Raw genomic sequence first — 25078 nt, 5'->3', positions numbered from 1 at the left:
CTCGTATTGAATCCTATCAGATGTCATGTATCTGATATAGAATATTCTGTGATTTGCTCACTACGATTACGACGAATTAATTACACCCACTTACACGTAAACGCACATCCTTATCATTAACACTTTCATCAATTAGGCCTACATTGATTTCCTGAGACGGCTTCCAAACCGTTGGATAACCAATCTATCTTCACAGAATTCATGTAATACATGCATTAGCGATTATCATCGGTATACCACAATTTGTGTTGACGTTGTTATACCAACAACACAGAGGAATACCTGTCTCTTATACACATCTAGAACAACTCACTTGCAGATAATTATTATTGGCTATAAAAAAAATAATATCTCTAGAATAAAATACTAATATTTATAGTAAAAAAGATGAATAGAGTTTGAAAGGTACACCGCTACCAAAAATATTATATCTCTAGAATTCTACTAAAACTTTTAATTGCTCATTTAAAAGAAATCGTGTTAACAACATTCAATAAGACATATAAAAAATAATATACGTTTTCAATTATTTACATATGTCTAATAGTTATAGTAAAAAAGATGAATAGAGTTTGAAAGGTACACCGCTACCAAAAATATTATATCTCTAGAATTCTACTAAAACTTTTAATTGCTCATTTAAAAGAGATCGTGTTAACAACATTCAATAAGACAGATATAAAAAATAATATACGTTTTCAATTATTTACATATGTCTAATATTTATAGTAAAAAAGATGAATAGAGTTTGAAAGGTACACCACTACCAAAAATATTATATCTCTAGAATTCTACTAAAACTTTTAATTGCTCATTTAAAAGAGATCGTGTTAAGAACATTCAATAAGACAAATATAAAAAATAATATACGTTTTCAATTATTTACATATGTTTAAGTATAAAAAAAAAAAAATTAGCTTGCAAAGATAACAGGGATGTTATTGCAATTATTGTTTTTCATTAATTTTCAAGATTATTTGATTTAATGTATGTGACCATATATCTCTGATGGATATTTGCAAGTACAGTACCAGTGCTTCGTGACAGTGCAAACATTGTTATATTTAATATAATTACAATTTACTATTTGTAAATATTCCTGTAAAGTGATTTAGAGGCAATCAATACTCCATAGAAAATGTATAAAAAAAACATTTTTTAAATATGCGATGAACAAACATTAACTATAATATAAGTGAATATGATGATGAAATATTTTATGGTCTTGTATTATCATTCAGACCACAAGTGGCTGGCTCTTATACATCTGTATTTTCGTCATCCTTTTCACCAATAGCTGCTGGATTCTCTACAACAACGTTGGAGGCGCTGGTGCTTCCTATACATGTAATATAGAAATACACAATTATTTTAGATTTGATAAAAAATGTATATATTACGATGGATAAACTCTACGTTTGACATATACAGTTGAACTTGCCTAAGTCGAATCCAAAATGGCATTGAAAAATTGTTTGACTTAGATAAAATTCGAGTTAGGCAGTCGAAAATGCCAGTCCAATTCCAAATTAATGGAAAATAATCATGTTCAAATTTATGTTAATATATTTATTGTGTTTTTCCATTGATTAAATAAATGAGTTGTGATTTTGAGCTCAAAGAGCTCAATCACCAAGCGCATAGAGGCTTTTTCGCATGATGTGCTATACAAATCCAACTATTATAATTATTATTATTATCTTGGTTGATTGGTTGATTTTGGTCTCACCGTCGAACACTGACCCCTTATCAGTTGTTTTGTAATTCCTAGAGATTATCTACTGAAGTAATATAGGAAGAAAAAATATGTTCGCCCTGGTTATATTTAGTAAGTCATATTGTTCATATTTGCGTTAATTGTTTTTATGTCAGTGTATTGCAATGTCAGTACAATTTATTATGAGACTACTTAAATACATCAATGATGCCAGATTGAGGCTCCTGCTTCTCTAATACACCACTTAACTCACCTTCAAAATTACAGGAAATATAGCAGTTATCAAAAAACAAAAACGTGTATTGTTTTTAAGGTCATCAAACCTATCTTCCTTTTTAAAAATTTATCAGCGTACTAGAAATGATTGATTTAATCTATATTCGTGTACATGGTTCAGACTTACGAGGTTGAACGTATCTATCTGAGACAATTGAAGAACTCCGTGATAGTATGCTGGCGGTGTCATCAAACCTAGGGTCGTATTTTCTGTAGATATGGAGAATCTTTTGCGGGAAGATGCCCAAGAAGTTTATTGTCGCTATGACAATAGCACCAAAACTGATGTAGATAGGAATGTCTTCATCCATGTCTGTTAGGACAGCAGCGGTGACCCACACAATGAATGCCACAATTGTTCCTGATAAAAAAAGATGATGGTGTATGTTATTTTTAAGATGTATAATTACCAGAATAATTGTTTATAGTGCTAGGATGTAGCCTAGTCATCATCATTAGTCGCAGCATTTGTAGACGTTTGGTCTTTGTTTTATTGGATATCAAGCCTATACAGAGGCCTCGTTTATTTGTATTATACATTTGCTCATAATATATAACATGATTGTCGCGCCATAGTAATTGCTGTAGTCGTATTAGTTGTGATTTTCCTTTTAGTCATAATGGTATGTATGGGCAGCAGCAGTCTACTAGACGACAAGCAGATGCAGTAGCAGGAGCAGAAAGCTGTATTAGCAGCAGCAGTACAGTAGTAGTACTATTAGAATTAGGTACAGCAACGGTAGTGTGGTGGTGGTAGAGTGCTAGCAGCGGCAGTGGTGGTTGAAATAGTATAGAACAATACAGTTGCAACAATAAAAGCAGCGGCAATAGCAGCTACAGTGATTCTAATAGCGGAGTCGAAGTTGTGCATGTTTAAATAATGCATATGTAATTTCTTACCAAGAGATGCAATCAAAACACCGATGACCTGTGGGTGGTACGACAAATCTACCTTCATCCTCGACCACACTGACACACTGAAAGTTGATATTCTCAAGATAATGATATAAATGAAGGAAACCGCCAGACCGTCCATATGATAAAAGCATTTCCACGTCTGTGAAGAAAGATCTGAGTCCTTGATGTAGAGTTCTTCGAGAGGTTCAATGACAATCCACTCAGCTAATATCAGTACCTCAACAAACATGAAGCACAGGAAAAGAAATAATTGACTACTGTCATTCGTGAAGGATGTCTTCTGACCAGAGATTCGTCTCTCGCGTTCACCAGTGCGATATAACCTGATGGACATCAACAGAGTGCTCGTTGCGCATACTGCGTGTGCAAATCCTATCACGAAATGTTGGATACCACATATTTTAGTCGATGCTTTCACTCCGAAGAGCATGGGTAGAATGTACAGGGCTAATATTCCAAGCAGAAGGAGCATACACAGGCAAAACGAATATCTTGTAACAAGCGAGGTTTTTCTCTTGATGAAAAAGAAGATTATGGTTGCTACTGTCACTATTATACCAACAACACAGAGGAATACAATTACATAATACAAATCACCGGTTACTGATTTTTCAGAAGTAGTCTTCGCACTGTTTGGAGATTTTGAATATTCCATTGATGTGTATGGTTGGTATGTACTGGGCGGCCGTACATTACAGGTTGACACAATGGTGTCTGTCTGTTTTCCATCAGCACCATATAACTTGACACTCTTGAGTTCCAATGCTTTCATATGAGACCATGTTCCAACCTATGTAGAATTTAAAAAAAAATTGTATCAAGAAATTAATTTTAAATGTGACTGAAAAGTTAAGAATTAGGCCCTCTCTCTTGCTCTTCCTCTCTCTATTAGGAATAGTAGGCCTATCTCTTGGAATAATATTGCATAAATTTTAAAAAATATATTATGTTGTTGGAAGCGGCAATTCTAGTATCTGGAAGTATAATCCCATCTTAACATTCACCAAACAAAATATATGCTTTTAATAATATGCACTATAGCACTAGGGCACCGAATAATAATATTGTAATCTTTGATCTTGAATTATTTAATGTTGGTAATTTTTATTGTTGGATACAAGTATTCAATACTACCCACATTCATAAAAGAATATGAATTATTATTGTTCTGATAGTTGTAGACGTCAAAATCTCTTATTAAATAGCCATCGGTAAAATTTTCCTGTCCACCAGAAATTCCCTTGAATGGCGTGGTTGAGATCTTGCTATAAAGATCTTGCGGTTCAAGGTTCAAAAATTCTGCACATACACCAGAGTTTCCACATGTTTTGTTCAGTAAAGAGTGTATTCCATAAGCAATTGCATACACACTGTCCATTACAAGTCCTGCTCTAATTTGGGTTTCTTCGTTGAGTTTTTCCAATGTCGAACCAGTCGCTGTACATCTATCTTCATCACCAGCAATGCATTCACTTTTTCCATTCTTATATTCTGCAAACCATGGATTACGAGTGTTGTTATTAGGGCTCAAATTATTGAAGTACTCAGTAAAACTCTCTATGACTTCAGGCCTAGTAGGTGCCACGTAGAAACTACCTGCCACCGCAGACTTAATGTCGGTTTTGTTGGGTGGTTTGCTGCCCAGAGTTCCAGTCTCAATCCATGTGATGTGTCGATTTGTTGTCTTATTAGCTTGAAACTGTATATTACTAGTATCGAGTGGCGTGGTCAGTAACACTACAACACTCGGTGAATCTGATTCTGTAATGGCACTTGTTATATTTTTGTAATTGTCCTCCGACGCCCTCCGCGGAATCATCAGTTGCTGTTGGATACATATGTCGTTCTCTGTAGCAGCTTTGTTAAATATATCTAAATCTGTGTCGAAAAGAACAAATAGCTTGTTAGAGTATCGTTAAATTCATCTAGTAGGTCATCAGCCTGGTAACAATGACACAACCATTCAACTCGTTGACACACAAATCTTGAAGAAGCCCCTGAAACCCATTATTTTTAATTTAAATTGCAGCAGGCGTGTATTGGAAAAACTATATTTAGTACTACATACTATATATGTAGTTTTTTCAATGCACACACGTACGTTTATCGTTTCTGCATGTTCCCACCTAATAATTTATACAGTACAATATAAAACAAAGAAAAACACTGTGAGGTTAAAAATCAAAATTAGATATTTTTTTATTTTATTTTGTGCTATTTCTTTATTCTTTATAGGGAGGGGAACCTGTTCAATAAGAAGTCTACTGGTCTCACACAGGGCACATAAATTATAAACTAGAACCCAACGTAAGGACAACTCATATGAATAATTTTATAGTTTAAAGCTATATAGTATCAATTAGGTTATTCAATGGCTTTGAAATATTGATCCAATGTCTTAAGTATACGGTCGATTTATTCAGCCATCTGGAAGAGTAGTGCACAATAAAGTCCATTGGTCAGTGAAGATCGTTCCTTACTTTTTTATACTGATTTTCTTATTTTTAAAGTGTGTTATATTTAGGTCAGTACACTGCTTACTTGTTCTGTTTTCTATTGTATCAGAGTAGATTACTGATGCTCCATCCCAGTTGAAGTATTTGAAGAGATCCACGATAGCTTGTATTGACACTGAAAATGACGGCGAAGTCCGTAGAAGGTATGAATATTCATCTCTATCGTCAAAAACACTTGATGAAGCACCGTAGCTTATCTTTATTATAAACATTTAAGAAGAAAATCCCAGGTTTAGTATTGCTATATAATGTGTCTTTAATATAATATTTATTTATCCACATTGTCATTGTGCCAGAATGGTGTTGGTGTTTTGAATATTAGCCATAGAATATAGAAATTCAATATTGTTCCTAATAATGATCATGCAACAGGAGCGTGTCTATGTTATCCAAAATGCATTACTTTATGAAAATAGTCTATGTGACATGTACACTAATGATACGTAGTATTTTGCGATGTTTGGTATTCAATGCGCATATTTTTTGGCCTATGGGGAGCACAGATTCTGCTTTAAATTCTTCCGGGAGTGGATTTTTTAAAATTTTGTGGTGAAATTGACACAGCACCTTGAACACCATTGCTGGAGATGTGTGCATTATAAATCTTTATTATTATTATTAATATTATTATTATTATTGTTATTGTTATTGTTGTTGTTATTGTTATTGTTATTATTTTTATTGTTTATTATTATTATTATTGTTTTTTATTATTGTTGATAATTATTATTATTATTATTATTATTATTATTAATGCACCTACTTGTGTATATCTGTATTGTTCTGATACTGTGGATAAGCTGTGTGTTGTGTCATCTGTCTCCGATCCAATTATTCCAACAATCGATGACCAACCGTTGTTATCAACGTCCAGTCTTCCTCCCAGCAATGAAGATAACTCACGCACCGCACGTGAACTCGTCATACAAGTATCAAATGCGTTTGTTCCGAGCGTCACCCCAGGAAGCAGTGATGTATCGTTATTAACTTCATCTAAAGCAAACAGTAAGGCTTCTAAATTTACTATACCAGTCTCCCGGATAGCTCCACAATCTTCCTTGTAGTCTGCATGGTCGTGGATGGCGAACAGAGCTGGGATCTGCAGTTCTCCGGGTACATTAGCCACCATAACGTCACCATTATCAGAACTCAAGCACTCTGTACAACGTCCGATGCATTCAGAGGTTATTTGATCAACAGCTGTTCTCCAGTCTGTTTCGTTCCAATTTAGTTTATCGTTTCTCCATGTTCCCACCTAATAATTCATACAATATAAAAAATAATAATATAAAAAAAAACATTGTGAGGTTAAAAATCAAAATTATATATTTCTTATTTTATTTTTTTAATTTCTTTATTTTTTATAGGGGGAACCTATTCAGTAAGAAATCCACTGGTCTTTCACAGAGCACAGAAATTATAAACTAGAATAATATAATTGATAACTTTGTGGATGGCGAGTTGCAGGGGCGGATTTAGGGGGCGCCGGGCCGACCCCCGGCCCCTTTTGAATAGTCAAAAAGAAGAAATAATGAAAAGAAAAAAAACCGGCCGACCCCCGTCCGCTTTTGAATAGTCAAAAGAAGAAAGAAAGAAAAGGGAAAAAAAATGATCGCTTAAAACGCCTCAGAGGTTATTTTCGGGCGTCTAGAAAACTTAAAATTGTTATCTCGATCGACCCACTTTTGGACATCTCTGGATCCGCCACACGTTTAAGGCAGGAGCACGCGACTAACAGTCATACCATCCGCGCTTGTTACTTGTTACTTGGTACTACAGCAGTTCTATAGCGCTTATTCTTTACGGTCAAAGTGCTCACTACCCTCCAAAACCGAAAAAGTATGCTTTCATGAGTCAAAGACCTAAGTACATCAATAGTAATAAAGGATTAAGGTTGGAACGGCACGCTCGCCTATGGTTCTGGTGGTGGAACAAGTCTTCTTGGATAAGGACTGGTAATCAGTATAAAGAGTGTTTGAGAAAAATTGTGCAAAGCAGCAAAAAAAACCTAGTTGTTTCAATTTGGATTGTATTAACAGTTAAACTTTTTAGACTTTTAAATAAATAATTCAGTTTATTAATTGAATCCATAGGCAGATTTAAGGGGGGGGGGCAGCCAACCCCAATTTTTTCAAAATAAAAAAAAATAGGAAAAAAAAGAAAATTCTGCTCACATTTTGAGTCTAAGAGTGCCATTTCCCGCCATCTAGAGGTGCCATAATCATAAAATTTCTTACCTCAGCCCCCACCATGGTGGGGCTACCATGGTAGTATATACCCTCCATCTGTAGAAGTCCCTCTTTGGGTCCCCACTATTTCAAATTCCTGGATCCGCCACTGGAATCATTTCTAGTTATTTCTTATCAAACGTACTGATTTATTTGCAAATTGTGCAAGGCCTTACCACATTATAAGCACCATTAACGAAGTTCAGGATATCATACTTTGGTGGACCATTCCCTTCTGCATCAAAACTGAACGATTCTCCTCCAAATCCTGTGAATTTTGCTGCTCGTATGTTGTTTCTCAGCAGTTCTGAATTGTTATAAACTTCTGGACAAACATAACTAAAATGACAAAATTACAGTATAAAATCATGACAAGCATTATTAATTATAATTATTTAATTTATATTTAATTACTTCACATATTTCTATTAATTGATATAAGGAATTATTTGTTCTGAACATTAAAACATAATCATTTGTGTATAATGTACTTGGTGGCGTGGCACAGGTCTTGCATTGTTTTATTCAGACCAATTGCAAATGCTTTGACAGCGTTTGCAATGTACGTCACTTCCGGCTCTTCTACGTATGTATCTTCTATAGAGGCAGTCCATGGGCACGTAACATTGTATTTGTGTTGTACATTCCACACATTAAGGTTGCATTTCAGAGTATCCATCCAGTATTGACTAAACCATGGGTTACGAGAGTTAGAATAAGGATTCAACTTTGTAAAGTATTCCTTGAACCCAGGTGCGGTGGTCTCCTGAAATCTAAGGGTTATTGCATGTTGAGATGTTTTTGTAGCTGTCTGTGTGATGAAGTTCCTAGATCCCCATGTCTCTGTTCCTAACCACTGGATACTTGAGACATTTTGACGTTCAGCGGCGTCAAGGAGCTGTTTTGTGTCGATGTCAGATGTCAGTAGAACTACAACTTGTGACTGTGTGTTCGTAAGTAGTTTTCTGACACTACTATCGAAATCACCATTTGTCGCTTTCACTTTCATCGCGATGCATATCCTAGATTTTTGAGATATTTTACTGAATTCACGAAGCATATCGATACCGTAGCCATCATTGGAATAAACCACCGATATATACGACCAGTGGAAGTCTTTTATAACACTAACCAATGCAAGAGCTTGGTCAGAATCTGTTGGAACAGTCCGCATAAAGTACGGATATTTTGCAATGTCGTTCAAAGCTTCACTAGTTGCTGCGTAGCTAATCTGGGAAATGTCCAACGGTGTGGTGACGTCTGCAATTTCGACTGACGTGTCGCTTGTCTCGCCACCTATGATTCCAATTACTCGTATACTGTCCCTTGGAAAGCCTGAACGATATTCAACTGCCTTTGAAACAAAGTTTGTTACTTCTCGTCTAGCCTTTTCGGGGAGTCCACATGTATCGAATGCTATGGCACCTATTTTGATGTCTGGCAATATCGATGCATTCATGTTTATTTGATCAACAGCCCATAGAAATCCTTCCAGATGTTGCATGTTGTACAGTAGAAGCTCGTTCAAACACTTTAAACGGTCATTGCCTGGTTGGTTCAATTCGAAGAACCCTTTAATATAAAATACAATAATTTATGAGTTTTTGTGTTCATATATCACTTTCGTAGACAAAAACAAATTAAAAAATGTGTGTTTAACATAGGTGAGTTTCACTATCTCTTTAATCTATAAACTATTTCAGAAAATTGGTATCACTGGATATAAAGTAACATTTATGCAAATATACTGCCCAGGATTACTACAAATAAATGAAACAAATATCTTAACCACCAAGTTACGGCTACAACCGACATTTTTCCTTTAATTATTTTTTCTTCTTGCAGATGCTATGAAATATCAAATGAGAACATTTACCTCCAATCCATACATCTCCATTTGACACTTCGGCAACTTTTTCTTTGGTTACTGTTTCGCAATTGTCACAGGTACCTACACAGGCGTTACCGTCGTTAGGAGCAACTTCGCCAGATGCATTGTAATACTTTAGCATACTAGGGTCCATATCAAGTTTACTTTTTGAGTAAGAACCAATCTGTCAAATTAATGAAAATATTTAGTGAAAACAGTTAGTATTTTATCTGTTCAAAAAACAAGACTGTTCATCGAACAGCTGCACTGAAGCCTCTAAGTATGGTATAAGCACCACGGGGTTTGTGGGTCATTTGCGGTATTGGTTTAAGGATAGATCTACTAACCTTAACATACTTAAATGTCCCTCCGTTTTCTTGGTAGTTGAATACATCGTAATCGCTACTACCGTCTCCTTGAAAATTAAAGTTTACACTTTTCCTGTCCTCATTTATACTAATGAAATTAACACTTCTTAGCATTGTAAACAGCTCTGTACCAGTGGCGGCTGTCATCTCGTAACAGATAGACTCCTGCAGCGGGCATTTCGAACGCCTAAGACTGTCCAACGCTTCTGCCATCGCGTACACACTGTCGACCACTTCACCTACGTATGGGTTGGTGACGTCATCAGTTTTCAAAGCAAGATTATCTAGATAAGAATATGATGTGCATGTAAAATTGATATTTTCAGTAAGTCTGTCCTACTAAATATTTGCAACCTGCACCCATTAAAATCTTTATGTAGGGTAGTGTTGGCGCCTGGGCCATTTAAAATACCTCAGAGGGGGTACAGCAGGCAAACCCTGGAAGTTCCTGCAATTTAGGGATTTGAAACAGTCTTTTGTAATTGAATTTAGAACTATGATCTGTAAAAAGAAATCACATCAAAATTTTTTCTTCACGATTTTGCTAATTCTTCAAGAACATTTTTTTTTAACGAAGGATAGACTAATTTAACCTACCATTGTAACCTCTACAATGCCAATAAGTGCAACAATACTCCTATCAGACTACATTGTATTCGCAGGTCTTCCAATAATAATAATACTTTTAACTAGTTTTCACCAGTTCCTTGTGAACATTCATCTTACCTCTGCATGTATTGTTTTTATCCTTGAGAAGAGTGCAATTAAATTTATTTGTCCAATATTCCTGGAACCACGGGTTACGACCATTAGTTGAAGGTTTCAGCTTACTGAAGTAATTCATAAACCCCGTCACGTTACGTTCTCGAATATTTACAACAGTTAAACCTAGGAAGAGAGTTGACAAATACAGTCTTATATAAAGTTATATAGCGCATATATATTACATATATTGCAAGGTTTCTAGGCATTTCACATTATCCCCCGTCATCGGTCATTAGCCCAAACACCTAAAACACACATAACTCCCCGAGATCGTGTTCCATTATTTTGTAATAAAACAAATTACGAATTACCATTGATTACTTGTTCAATTTTGTCGGGGATTACGTCAAGTGGCCATTTGGTTGAAGCAATAATGTAGAATTTCCCATTTAGATTCCTAGCCGCTAACTCTTCAAGGAACCGAAGGGTATCGCTTTCTTCTGTCAAGAGGATTGTGACATTAGCAGCATTGCCTTTGGTAATTCCTTTGAAGAGGTCATCCATGGGGGCTCCGCTGCCAGGCATTAGTTGTTGTGTCACACATATTCCTTTCTGCAAAAATTGCGAACAAAAAGCAACTAATGACATTGACAATGATGATGACGATAATTATAATAAAGTGGTCATTATAGTATTTGATAATAATGGTATTGATAATGATACAGTACAGTACAATGTCAATGATAATAATAATAGTAATGTCATAATGCCATGGGAACGATGATGAAAATGATAATAACAGTGGTGTTATGAGGATGATTACGTTGGTAATGATAACGATAAAGATAATTAACGATAATGCTATAATTATATAATGACAATGATGATGACGACGCTGATAAGAATGACAAATGCTACAGTAGCAACACCGACAAAAAATAAACTTCAGTGAATGCTTGTGGAAAACAGGGGTGCAGCCAGAGGGGGGTCACGGGTATTGACCCCTCCCACCTCAAATTTTTTTTAATGGATACCTAGAAAAAAGATATTAGTGGCCTATGTTCGTTATCTGGCAGGGATTTCTAATCAGTAATTAAAAGTTACTTAAGTAAAAATACCGTCAGTAGTTTTAATATTGAATTAAGCATTAAAAAATCTTCTATGTTATCCACAGCATTTAACAAGCATATACACGATTTAAGTGAGAAATCTAATTAAAAAATGTGGACCTTAGTGTGACCTGAAATTCAGTAGGCATGTCTATCCGGACCCTAAAAGGATACCACTTCAAAATCGAGGCATACTGATTTGGAACGCGGGACACATGATGGAAAACGGAACACACTCTCTGTCTCTGTAGCACGTAAAATAACACAAGGGCTCCCACTGGTGCCCTTGACGGCCCCCTAGCCCCCATTCTAACTTTCTTTCTTCGCTCGCAACTGACCCCTCTCCCTCTTGAATTTCGTCCTGTCTGCACCCCTGCAGAAATATACAAAATGATGCAACTAATATAAACCTATTATTATATTGATGAAAACACTTACAGGTGGTGCCTGTTGTGACAAGACACTGTACGAATTCCATCCATACGAATTAGGAGTGATGATCGCCTGAACATATTTCCATCCTTTTGCAACAAGTATCTCGATTATAGCAGCAACGGGCATCGTTTCCACGGATACAGTTCGTGCAAATGTTGGGTAGTTGTACGTATTGCTAAGACTCGCTGACTGAGCAGAGTATGATATATCAGGAATATCATAAATACCAAGAACTTTTAAAACTTCAACACATTCGTCATTGGATCCTGGTCCAATGATTCCGTAAAGATGTTCGACATTTCCGGATTGGTCTTTTCGCTGACCCGAACCACTCTCATTAAATTCGGCACCGCCAACTAATTTGATGACAAGATTGCCGGCTCGACTAGGAGAATTGCATGTATCAAATGCATCCAAACCTATAGTGATGTTTGGCAGAACTGAGCTGTCTTTGTTCAAACGATCGAGGGCATAAAGTAAAGCTTCTAGCTGCTGGATGCCATCCGCACTTACATTGCCACAGCCAGAGGATGATGGGTATGGGGCACCCTCATGAATTCCAAACAAGCCTCCCAGAATTATGTTTCCTGGTATATACACCTAAAAAGAATAAATGGTGTTAGCTTCTCTTATAAATTAAACGCTTTAATTGAACCCTTGTTCGAAAATGAAAAAGTCAGCAGATGATAAAAAGTAAATCCTTTGCCGAGCCACTGGGCTCAGAGGGCTGGAGCATTATTTCCAGTTTCTGTAGCTTGAAGGGGATGGGAGTGTGATTCTTCCCCTGCGTGGGACGCTGGCTAATGGGCCCAGCAATTTCCTGGTACCCATTGATACAGCTGGGTAGACTGAAGCAATGTATAGATAAAGTGCCTTGCTCAAAGACACAAGTGAAATGCACAGCGAAGGATTAAAACCCCGACCTCGAGTTTGGGAAACCAAACGATTTCCACTACCAAAAGCCGCTTCCATATATTGAATAATCGCCTACCATGGAGCTAAATTGTAAATTGTGTGTGTGTGTGAATTGAAGGATATGATACCTTTGATGTATCTGCCAGGTCTCCGCATGCTGGGTCTGAGCACAAATTGTTACATGTGGAGTTGACATTAGATGCAGGAACTAGTTTACCATCCATCCACAGCTGAATAGAGTCTGTTGACAATGTCAGCTTATTATCACTAAAATTGCCAACCTGAAATATAATTAAAACACATTGGATTACAACAACAATTTTACATTGAAATATCTCTTATTGTCGTTTATTTTATCATGCATACATCATCAATATAATGTCAATCCTGTTCTCCTTCCTCAAATTAATACCAGATATGCCGATGACTTTAGATTTAAAATCTTATATGCCAGAACCGATTGCCATAAATGTTCGTGCTTTAATTATTTTCCGTACATTTGGAACAATTTACCCCCTGCAAAGGTAACCATTTATTTAATTAATAATTTTTTTTAAAAAATATTGACTGGTTTCTTAAATTTTATTGTTATTCTGTGCGGTACTTTTATTTAAGCTTGCTATTTTTATATATGTGTTTGTTGTCTTGTTTCTGTTTGGAGAACCTCTCGATAGTAATTAAGTTTACTTTAGATTATCCTCAGGCTGTGTCTTTGTTTTTTGTATTTTATATTACCTGGAAAAAATAAATGAAAATGAAATAAATGAACAATGATGGTGGTGACGACAGCAGCAACAACAACAAGGATGAGGACTACAACAGCAGCGCCAGCAGCAACAAGAACAGCAACAACAATATTAGTATTTCAACACCAAATACATTAAAGAAAACAATTTCGACCTATACTCCTGGGTAATGAGGCAAATGTAGATACCTATCGTCCATTGTCCACGGACATGAGCGAATGGTTGAAAGGTGCATCGAACTCTCCCACTAGCAATGCTTTTACATATATTATATATAACATTGCTATTTTCTGGACGCAATTATTAATATGAAATAGTAAATAAATCTTTTAAACTAACCGTTATATTCAGTGTATAATTAGAATCACTGCCAATGCCGAAGTTAACGATATCGTAGGATTGGTTCATCAATTGGCGGTTACTACTAAATGAAACGTTAGCTCCATCAACTCCGATAAATGTTGTATTAGTAAGGTAGCTCATGAGCTCTTCTTGGGAAATGCTTCTTAGTGCTTCGCAGAGTCCTGTTGCATTGCCACCGCATTTTTTAACGTGAGCATTTCTTAATGCCCCCGAATATAGAATAAAGGCATTCTGCAACGGAGCGACAAAAACATTCTGGTTGAAGTCTGCCTGTGGGCTGACACTACTGTAGTCCCTAAACCAAGGATCCGCTTGTTGGTCCAGTGAAGATCCAACAGTAAAAGCTGGTTGAAATGCTGGAACTTGTGCCCTCAAAGTACTCGGAACTACTCCAATCAAGCCTCGGGTTATGTTGGTTTCCTCTTGCAAACGGATGTTGGCAGTCAACACCTGCTGGCCAATGACCCACTGGAAATCCTTAGAACTATATTTGGCTGCCTGAAAAAGCTTCATTGTATCCTCTGCAGACGAAAACAGTACCACAACCTTAACAGTGCTATCTGTAAAACTAGATATGGTTGAATTGAAGACACTAGCCGAAGAGTTCGTTGAGATTGTTTTGGAATCGCTGATACAAATTCCGTACTTTTTCGCCAACATTTTAAAATGATCGGTTGCAGCCATATTGAACTGATCAGCTGACGTGAATGTATAGACATACGTCCATTTTAATTCAATTAGTAGTTTAACCATTACCTGAAAATAGAAATGAGAAGATATTGAAATGATTTTGTTCTTAACAAGCTACTGTATTATTGATTGTATTGATTTGATTGGTCGTAATAATTTCCATGGTTTAATGCAAGTATATCATCAAACGTTGATAATGTGTATTATGGTATTATTACCTGTACTTCCATTGCATCGGATGGCACTGTTCTCAAGAAGGAATTGTACATTTCCAGACTTGCTGAAGATGCACCATAACTGACAAATGGCGTCCTTGCTTCATTCAGGACGGACGCTACGGCAGCCGCCGGTTCATTTTCAGACAAACCAATGATACCTACGAATAAACGGAATAAAAACGTAAATCATAAAACGTAATAAATTTATCATCCAATTATGCTCTAAGTAAATAAATCGATTGAGTGATTGATTGATCTATCTATCAATCAATCAACAAAATGACACCAGACTTATTACAAAACGCATATCTGTGTCATGGGGCTTCTGTGCCTACCGTACCTGCTAAAAGACTGGTCGATGAACACGCTGCCCCGTCATCTCCAGTGTATGATACTTTTTCATTGAGATAGGCGATGCTTCTGTCCACTGCTACACTGGTAAGATGACAGCTATCCCAGGCCTCAAAACCTGCAAAATATAGAAACAGACAGCATGTAAAATTTTAAAAATACCTTTGCGTGGCATCGTCGTTTTATTAGAATAATGATTTAACTGTCTAATACCTACCAATCGTCACACCACGAATGGTGGCCGGGGAGTTGATAGACTGCACAATCTGTATAGCCGCCTCTATTAACTGGATGTTGTCTGGCGATGGTACCACTGTTGCATTGCAACCTCGTCCATCATCGCTAGGCCCAGAGAATGGGAAAATGAATCCAATAGTTATGTTGCCATCTAAGATGCCCTTGCGAGGAACTACACTGCATGTCGTCTCACCATGGTGTACTGATGCAGCACAGCACAGCAAACCCAGTATCAAATGCAGATACATTACTGCGCGCATAGAGCTTTCAACCTAGGGGCCTACCAATGAGATAACATAAATATTAATACATTGGATAATGATATGTCTATTATTAGTAATAATAATGTTCTTATAATAAAAACCTAATAACAATATTATAATAATATGAGTATTAATATTATAATAATGATACCAGAGGCCTACTCAATAAGAGTCTGTTGTACTTATGGTGGAAGCAATGTAAATAGACAATATCAAAAATGGTGTGAGCTACCATTGGATAATGTTATGTCTATTAATAATAATGTTTTTATAATAAAAGCCTAATAATATTATAATATAGAGTATTAATATTATAATAATGATACCAGACTCAAGAAGAGTGTTTTGTACTAATGGTGGATGTAAATATACAATATCAACAATGGTGTGAGCTACCATTAATTGATTTATTATGTTTATATTTAGTATCAGTCTTCTAATAAAACATTGTTGATCTCTGACGTCGATATACTGTATGTCGTTATAGAAAACAAAATGGCTCCACGTGACATGACAAAAAAGCTGTTAACCTCTGTCCATGCGCGGCGCGTTCAAGTTTATGTGAGACAAATATATCCGTGCGATATTACATCATGTCAAATAATTTGGTAGTGCGGATAGAGCTCCAACAAGAGCAGAGGACAGAAACACATTGATATTATACTGTCAGGGGCGGCACTAGCGGGGGATCCAGGGGATGAAAAGGACCCCCGTCGTTGACCTCTTGACCCCCCGCTTGGACACCCTGTCGGGGAATTTCCAGTTTGTCGGGGAAAAATCAAATCTCGGGCGCCGTTAATAATCCTTTTAAATAAATAATCCCATAATTAACACATTTTTCCCCCGACAGGAGGTGGGGGCGGGCGGGCTAGCCTTCTCCGATGGTGGAGGGGCATGGATCCCCCTTGTCGGGGAGCTGCGACCCCTCGTCGGGGAATTCCTGGCGCCGCCCCTGTATACTGTAAAACATAAATTGATTTCTGAAAATACTTAAGTAATAAATTTATGTGGATATTGTTCACGCGACAGCTTTTTCTCTATGTACTCTGTTCTTCATGAACGTTGGTGATGGCTGTCCAAATAATTCGATCCTCGGCAGCTCTAAAAACATCCTCAAAAGTTAGTTTGAGTTCCCTTGCAATGTTATCTATAATCGTAGCTAGGTTTTCCTCTTGCTTTCCTCCCTTCAAAATTCAATTATTCCTATCAAAATTAAATGTTCCATTTCATTTTTTCTTTCTAAGCAGATACCCAATGAAATTGTATTTCCTGACTTGTATTTATGCTGTTAGATGTTTTTCTGTCCTTAAGAACTCATTTTTTTAGTGGTATGTGTGTACCACTGTATCTTCAGCATTCGTCTAACAAACCACATTATTATCTGTGGCTTCGATTCTTTTCCATAAGTGTGCTTTCATGGTCCAACATTCAGATGCATGTGTTAAGACTGGATAGATATAACATTTTAATACTCTTAGTCGTGTCTCAATAATCGAAATTTTGCTGTTGCATACAATTTTATTCATTTTCGCGTTTTTTACCATACCAATACGATATCTCACTTCGTCATCACAATAACCATCAGCTGTGATGGCACGGTACTTCCTAAATACTTGTAATTTGTGACATGAGAAATGCTGACATTTCCTATCTTTAAAGTGCATGTAGGTGGTTCTCGGCTCTTGGAAAAGACCTTACATTCCGTCTTCTTGATATTTATGCTAAGAATTTTACTTTCACTTTTTTCTACTATCTTATTTAAAATATTCGCGACGGCTATATTATCTAAAGTAGGCGTAATATTAATATGAATCCTGTTTTAATATTTGACCTAAGCCTATGCCAAAAATTACTTGCCATGATCACATATAGATTAGCATGCGGGTTAGTACCAACACTATAATTATATAAATTTTATGCTTTGGTATTTTTTACTTGACCCGTCTTCAAAAAGGCCTATGTGCGTGGTGTATTTGCTAAATACATGATTGAACCAAGGAGGTATACTTCCTTGATTGAATATTACCTAAATTAATCAAAAAGTACCGTATAAAAGTGTTCTCCCTGTAGTCTTGTGTATATAATATCTAATCGCAAATTAAGCAAGTGATAGAGATTCATATTAAATAAGGAAAAACGAAAGTTTTAACATTTTTCTCTTTCGAATATGGTCCCGTATTGTTATTTTGGCATGAGTCATCGAAATTTATATTTGCCTCGTGATGCCTGTTTTCAATGGGTGCCATGGAGCTTTTCAAAGAATAACCCATATACACAATGGAAACATAACTCCAAAAATAACACGACAGAAAATTGGCTTATGTTTGGATATTGTGTATGAAACGAGACAGCTTAAATACGTATCTGTTTGGTAACTTTAAATCTTAAATTGTGAACAGAAGAATTATATTTAGGCTATATAATAACAGATTCTAAACATTAAATAATATACATTCAACATCAACATGGCTTCAAGAAGGAAAATCTGTATAAGCGGTTCAGTACGTTTTAAATTCCCTGAACTATCTAATGAGACTTAAAACAACTTTAAAACAAATTGAAAATTGTTTTTTTTTAGTCTGACAATTTATTGTTTATTGAAGTCATCTAATTTTTTATGCAAATCTTAACTAAATATATAATGGTATAAAACGGTCAAATATAGAGTGTAAAAGGATTAGTGGTGTATTTTTGCAACTTTATAACTCAAAAGAAGACTCAGTTTCAATGCCAATGTAGTTTACTTCACAAAGCCAAGTTTGTAAGAGGGTGACTATCCTTCCTAGTCCAGAAGGGTTGTTGTGGTTAGCTGCTCGTAACTAGACTGTGCGTCTGGACATTTCTTACCGCTCTATTTTAGCGCTACTCTGGTATGGTTAGAGTCTTTAGGAAGTCGTCTTTTACTCACCAGAACCAGAATATCACCTCAGCCAGCATTAAACTCGGGCCTTATGATTGATATACAGATAGCTTAACCACTGTAGGGACATTTGGCTTTCGTGGCTAATTTTGATGCCACTGGAAGAAACTTCCTTTATCGCCAGACAAGCGAATAAAATAATAAGCCTACTACTTTGGAATTCATAGCCGTCGGAAGCATTTTGCAAGTGGTCCGGCCATTTTAATAAGAGTGGGTGTGTGTAGGTGGTGGGGTGCAACATATTTTTTTTTCACCATGGTTGAAAAAATGGCTCCAGCCGGGAAATAGCACATAATTGAAAAAAAAGTTAATGTCTTCACTTTTAATTTAAGTGTTGAAATTTTAATCGGAAGTAGGCATAATCAGGGCCGGCTTGGCCATTATAACTTTGCCAAAATGTTATAATAGTTATTTGTTATTTTAGATTATAGGCCCTACCTCTAAACATTTTCAAAATAAATCTTAAATATTGAAGTTAAGGATTGTCAGTAAAGTTAAAATGTACAATACAAAACAAGCTCATGGGTGGATTAAAAATATATATATAGGCCTATACAACATTAAAAAGATACGAACATTAATAAATCATCCACATAATATAGAGTGTATATTCATTAAAGTAAGTATAGTTCTCCCTCCAATTAAACATTTCTGCGGCCTCGTAGGATGGCTATATTTTATCATCAGCTGTTCTCGGCTCTTGGAAAAGACCATACATTCCGTCTTCTTGATATTTATGCTAAGGACTTACTTTACTTTCACTTTCTTCTGCTATCTTATTTAAAATATTCGCGACAGCTATATTATATAAAGTAGGAATAATATTATTATAAATGAATCCGATTTTAATATTTAACCAATGCCAAAAAGAACTTGCCATGATCACATACAGATTAACATACAATATGAAAGGTTAGTACCAACACTATACTTATAGGAATTTTATGTTTTGGAATTTTTACTTGACCCGTTTTCAACAAGGACTATGTGCACGTGGTGTATTTGCTAAATACATGATTGAACCAAGGAGGTATACTTCCTTGATTGAACATTACCTAAATTAATCAAAAAGTGTTCTCCCTGTAGTCTTGTGTATATAATATCTAATCGCAAATTAAGCAAGTGATATAGATTCGTATTAAATATAAGGAAAAACAAAAGTTTTTAAATGTTTCTCTTTCGAATATGGTCCCGTATTGTTATTTTGGCATGAGTCATCGAAATATATATTTTCAATGGGTGCCATGACGCTTTTGATTCTGAGTAGTGAATTTTCTTCTTCATTTTTATTGGTTGTTTCCTGTAATTATATGAAAATGTAAATATGTATGATGTTGTATGTGTACCAATCTGTGGCCAACATTATTTAGCATTGTATTTTATATTTTATAGAAGAATCAGAAGTAGATGAAAATGATATTGTGGAAGGAGTGCGGAAACGAAATAAAAAACCACATGTGAGTTTGATACAACAATAGTTCAAAGTGAGGTGGGACCACAGCACCTGTTCAACTTCTGCTCTTTGCTAAGGTTGTCCTGTGTTCTTTAGAGTTTGGGTAGACTGGGCCTACGATTTATAGTCCTTGTTTCTACCCATGAAGAAGAGCTCCTTTGTAGGACTCATCAACTCATCTCCAGGTTTACTAGGGCTGAGAGGCAAACGTTTCTGGCTCTAACAGATTTCTGTTTTTTTTCTACAGTTTATGCGACGTAATGAGAAAGGTGAAACACCTTTACACAGAGCTTGCATAGAGGGCAATGTGACTCAAGTCAAGAAATATTTGTAACAGGTATGTCAGCTGTCTCTTATACACATCTAGATGTGTATAAGAGACAGTATATATATACATATATATATACATATATATATATGTAATGTGTGTATATGTATATGTATCTTAAAAGTAAACAAAAAAAAAACTCATCTAAATTTTAATTGAAAAAGAAAGAAGACTAATCACATTACACTGTAGTTTTCTGGGAGATATGTTTTTGTTCTGGCTCCATTGGTTTTAGAATAACTCCAGAGGATAGCAGATTCATGATTATTATGATGATTATGATAATATGTTTATTATGACTACTGATATGTTCAGAAATATTATACATATTTTTTTAAAGTATATTATTGAAATGAGGTTAAACATAATATAAATTTTGTATTTATGACATTTAATATATAATGTGATAATGACTTTTATAATGAAAAAAAAATAGTGTACATGTAAATGATTTGGATATGTGATATGGTTTTTATTTAAGTTTGAATAAAGGTGTGCTACCCAAACAAAAGAGAAAAAAAAAAGAATAACCTATATATACACAATGGAAACACTATTTTCAATGGGTGGCATGGTGCTTTACAAACAATAACCCATACACAATGGAAACATAACTCCAAAAATAACACGACAGAAAATTGGCTTATGTTTGGATATTGTGTATGAAACGAGACAGCTTAAATCCGTATCCGGTTGGTAACTTTAAATCTTAAATTGTGAACTGAAGTATTATATTTAGGCTATGTAATAACAGATTCTAAACATTAAATATTTTACATTCAACATCAAGTATAATAATACACTCAAGCATTGACATATAAATGCTCTATACGGTAAGTGTTCAAACAGTTGCTGTAGTAGATAGTACGATGATTAATGTTTTACATTTAACGATTATAAAACAAATGACCTTTGGCTGCAAAAAGAAAAGTCTGTATAATCGGTTCAATACGTTTTAAATTCCCTAAACTATCTAATGAGACTTAAACAACTTTAAAGCAAATTGTTTTTTCTTAGTCTGACAATTTATTGAAGTCATCTAATATTCTATGCAAATCTTAACTAAATATATAATGGTATAAAACGGTCAAATATAGTGTGTAAAAGGATTAGTGGTGTATTTTTGCAACTTTATAACTCAAAAGAAGACTCAGTTTCAATACCAATGTAGTTTACTTCACAAAGCCAAGTTTGTAAGATGGTGACTTCCTTCCTAGTCCAAAAGGGCTGTTGTGGTTAGCTGCTCGTGACTAGACTGTGCGTCTGGACATTTCCTACCGCTCTATTTTACTACTCTGTATGGTTAGAGTCTTTAGGAGGTCGTCTCTACTCACCAGAACCAGAATATCACCTCAGCCAGCATTAAAACTCGGACCTTATGATTGATATACGGATAGCTTAACCACTGTAGGGACATTTAGCTTTGTGGCTAATTTTGATGCCACTGGAAGAAACTTCCTTTATTGCCAGACAAACGAAGAAAATAATAAGCCTGATTCTTTGGAATCATCTATACCTTTATGGCGAGCTCAAAGGAAGTGATGTTGGCTTACCTTGATGTTGTTCAGGGTCATGGTCATGTAGCTTATATTGGGTTTTTACATTGAATATGTTAATCCTATGTGGAAGAGTATGAATTTATGTCATGGCGAAGATGAATAATCAAAACGAGATTCTATGCCAAAAGTCTATATTTAGTCGTTTGGTTTTCTTAAAAGCAGGTTAGCCTACTTAAACAGTTCCATCGGAATGGGATCAAGTGGACAGCTTTTGTTAGGTGACTGCATGATCGCTTCTCGGACAGAAACCGGCGAAAGTTCTTTGAAATCGCTCAGGATGCTGCTACAGGTAGTTTGAAGATCAACTGAGACGGCCTGAGAATCGGTGGAGTCAAGAACATTGCGAATGTTTTTAATCTTGTCAACAAAAAATGCTGCAAAGTCTTCTGCAAGCTGTTCTTGTGTATCACAATCTGGTAAGACAGGTTCAGACGAAGGATTGCATAATTTACCGACAACGCGAAAAAGTTCTTTACTGTTGCTATTCTCAATCTGTGTTCGGTGGTGGTCTTCCTTTGCTGTTTCAAGCAAGGTTTTGTATAGCTTACACTTATCAGCGTAGATTTGTTTGTGAACTTCCAGCTTGGACTTCGCATACTGCCTTTCAGCACGTCTTTTGTCTTGCTTGGCTGCTCTAAGTTCATCATTGTACCAAGGAGCATTTGGTCTCACAGTAACAGTCTTTTCAACAAGCGGCGCGTGTTTATTCAGAAGGTCATGGAGGATGGTGTTGTACTGGTTCACAAGCCCATCAAGATCACTCGCAGGATTAGTATAAAGTTCCGAGGATTCAATGTCACATTTAAAATCATCAACGACAATCTGCCTGATCTTACGATATTTTAGAATCTTTCTAGGTGCCTTTGGAGGAATGCAATTGAGATAACATTTCACTGCGTAATGATCAGAAGGCGTTCCTGGATGAACTTTGACATCACCCGTGATAACACTGGAGGATTGACGACTGATTAAAAGATCAAGAATGTGACCAGATTTATGAGTCCTTTCAGCAACATGTTGCCGTAGACCAACGGCGTCTAAGAGATCAGCAAAAGAGGTGGCAAACCGATCATTGGCCTCGTCGACGTGGATGTTGAAGTCCCCGAGAATGATGATTTCTCCAGGAATAGCCGCAACTGATTCCAAAAATCTAGAAAAATCTTCCAGAAACATGGATCTGGTCAACTTGTTCTTTTTCGATGGTGGAGGGCGGTATATGTTAAATATGTATAAAACATGTATAAAATATGTATAAAACGGTCAAATATAGTGTGTAAAAGGATTAGTGGTGTATTTTTGCAACTTTATAACTCAAAAGAAGACTCAGTTTCAATACCAATGTAGTTTACTTTACAAAGCCAAGTTTGTAAGATGGTGACTTCCTTCCTAGTCCAAAAGGGCTGTTGTGGTTAGCTGCTCGTGACTAGACTGTGCGTCTATTTTACTACTCTGTATGGTTAGAGTCTTTAGGAGGTCGTCTCTACTCACCAGAACCAGAATATCACCTCAGCCAGCATTAAAACTCGGACCTTATGATTGATATACGGATAGCTTAACCACTATAGGGACATTTAGCTTTGTGGCTAATTTTGATGCCACTGGAAGAAACTTCCTTTATTGCCAGACAAACGAAGAAAATAATAAGCCTGCTTCTTTGGAATCATCTATACTTTTATGGCGAGCTCAAAGGAAGTGATGTTGGCTTACCTTGATGTTGTTCAGGGTCATGGTCATGTAGCCTATATTAGGTTTTTACATTGTATATGTTAATCCTATGTGGAAGAGTATGAATTTATGTCATGGCGAAGATGAATAATCAAAACGAGATTCTATGCCAACAGTCTATATTTAGTCGTTTGGTTTTCTTAAAAGCAGGTTAGCCTACATTATCATAGCAAAGATGGCCATCACTCACTCACGCAACTCAATCGTATATCTGGTCTCATCATGTTAAGAACAACACTCACTCACGCAACTCAATCGTATATCTGGTCTCATCATGTTAGGAACACAGACGCACATCATTGATTACAAGGATATTTGCATTTATAGAGGATTTTCCGTGCTTTTTGGCCTGTGAATGGGACGGTGCAAATCTCCATGAGACGAGAAACATGGTTGTTTATATAGTTGGCCCAACATACCTGAATTACGTCATTTTGGAAGGCAATGATAAGTATTTGGTTATCTATTTATTTGTGACACTATACCTTTGTATCGGTGGCACTCACAGTCAAATGCACAAAGAAAAGGAGAAAAGAATCTTAACATTAACAATCAATACTTAACTAGAAAAAAACCCACCAAAACTCCAATCTGAGAACAGTTTAAACAAAATTACGAGTATAGCGAAGACCGGAGAATGAAATACACAGAGCGTTACAAACCTGCCCTGATATTCCATCACGAGTATATCAATAATATACACTGATACTTATTAATAGGTCCATGCTGATACTATCATATATCGATTACAGCTACAATCCTTGGCCACAGTTAATTACAACACTAAATGTGATGTTTGCTATATGAATGTATATGTACAATTTTCATGATAGCATTATGTTCGGTGCGTAGCCGACTAAAACAAAACTACAGTTATTAGCATCCTGACTTACCGTATTGTTGAATTATGTTGATGGTTCAAGTCCTTGTTGTTAATACCGGAGCAGAAAAATCACAGTGCGGTGATATTTTATTTATTAGAATGAGAGCGAGCAGACAACTAACATTTTTCCCGCATGTATATTGTACCGATTTTGCCAAATGAATAAACGGATTGGATTTGCATGTGAATACAACGAGGGAATACAATGGAAAGTTAAATCAACTGTCAACGGTAAGTCAACCTCTGCGCTTTGTTGCATTGTTCACCCTGCGAGACAAACAATCC

At 36.0% G+C, this 25078-nt stretch overlaps 1 protein-coding gene across 1 annotated transcript; it reads right to left on the bottom strand.

Annotated features, from left to right (window-relative positions):
- Positions 1 to 309: 309 nt before the first annotated feature.
- On the bottom strand, positions 310 to 25078 carry LOC117110613. Its single transcript, XM_033253372.1, has 19 exons — positions 24804 to 25078; positions 15643 to 15942; positions 15415 to 15543; positions 15075 to 15232; positions 14143 to 14922; positions 13186 to 13338; positions 12146 to 12742; positions 10970 to 11210; positions 10620 to 10781; positions 9873 to 10177; positions 9532 to 9709; positions 8147 to 9227; positions 7832 to 7994; positions 6191 to 6682; positions 5453 to 5624; positions 4050 to 4789; positions 2894 to 3701; positions 2121 to 2354; positions 310 to 1339 (listed from the first exon to the last, which is right to left on the bottom strand). The coding sequence occupies exons 2-19, from the start codon at positions 15920 to 15922 to the stop codon at positions 1260 to 1262; spliced, it is 6753 nt and encodes a 2250-aa protein (XP_033109263.1). The 5' UTR covers positions 15923 to 15942; positions 24804 to 25078; the 3' UTR covers positions 310 to 1259.

Source organism: Anneissia japonica, unplaced genomic scaffold (genome assembly GCF_011630105.1).
Source record: "Anneissia japonica isolate Jap-2015-1 unplaced genomic scaffold, ASM1163010v1 scaffold287919_len575428_cov197, whole genome shotgun sequence".
NCBI classification, from domain to species: domain Eukaryota; kingdom Metazoa; phylum Echinodermata; class Crinoidea; order Comatulida; family Comatulidae; genus Anneissia; species Anneissia japonica.
Note: the sequence above shows the minus strand (reverse complement) of the source record. Positions and strands in the feature narration are given on the sequence as shown.

What these genes read in the sequence shown, in the direction of transcription:
- LOC117110613 (XM_033253372.1), bottom strand. Translation starts at nt 15,922, where the DNA reads ATGCGCGCAGTAATGTATCTGCATTTGATACTGGGTTTGCTGTGCTGT. An exon ending in ACCTGGCAGATACATCAAAG is followed by an intron (nt 12,743 to 13,185) that starts GTATCATATCCT and finishes TATTCTTTTTAG; the next exon opens with GTGTATATACCAGGAAACAT. An exon ending in TGGAGATGTATGGATTGGAG is followed by an intron (nt 9,228 to 9,531) that starts GTAAATGTTCTC and finishes TTTATATTAAAG; the next exon opens with GGTTCTTCGAATTGAACCAA.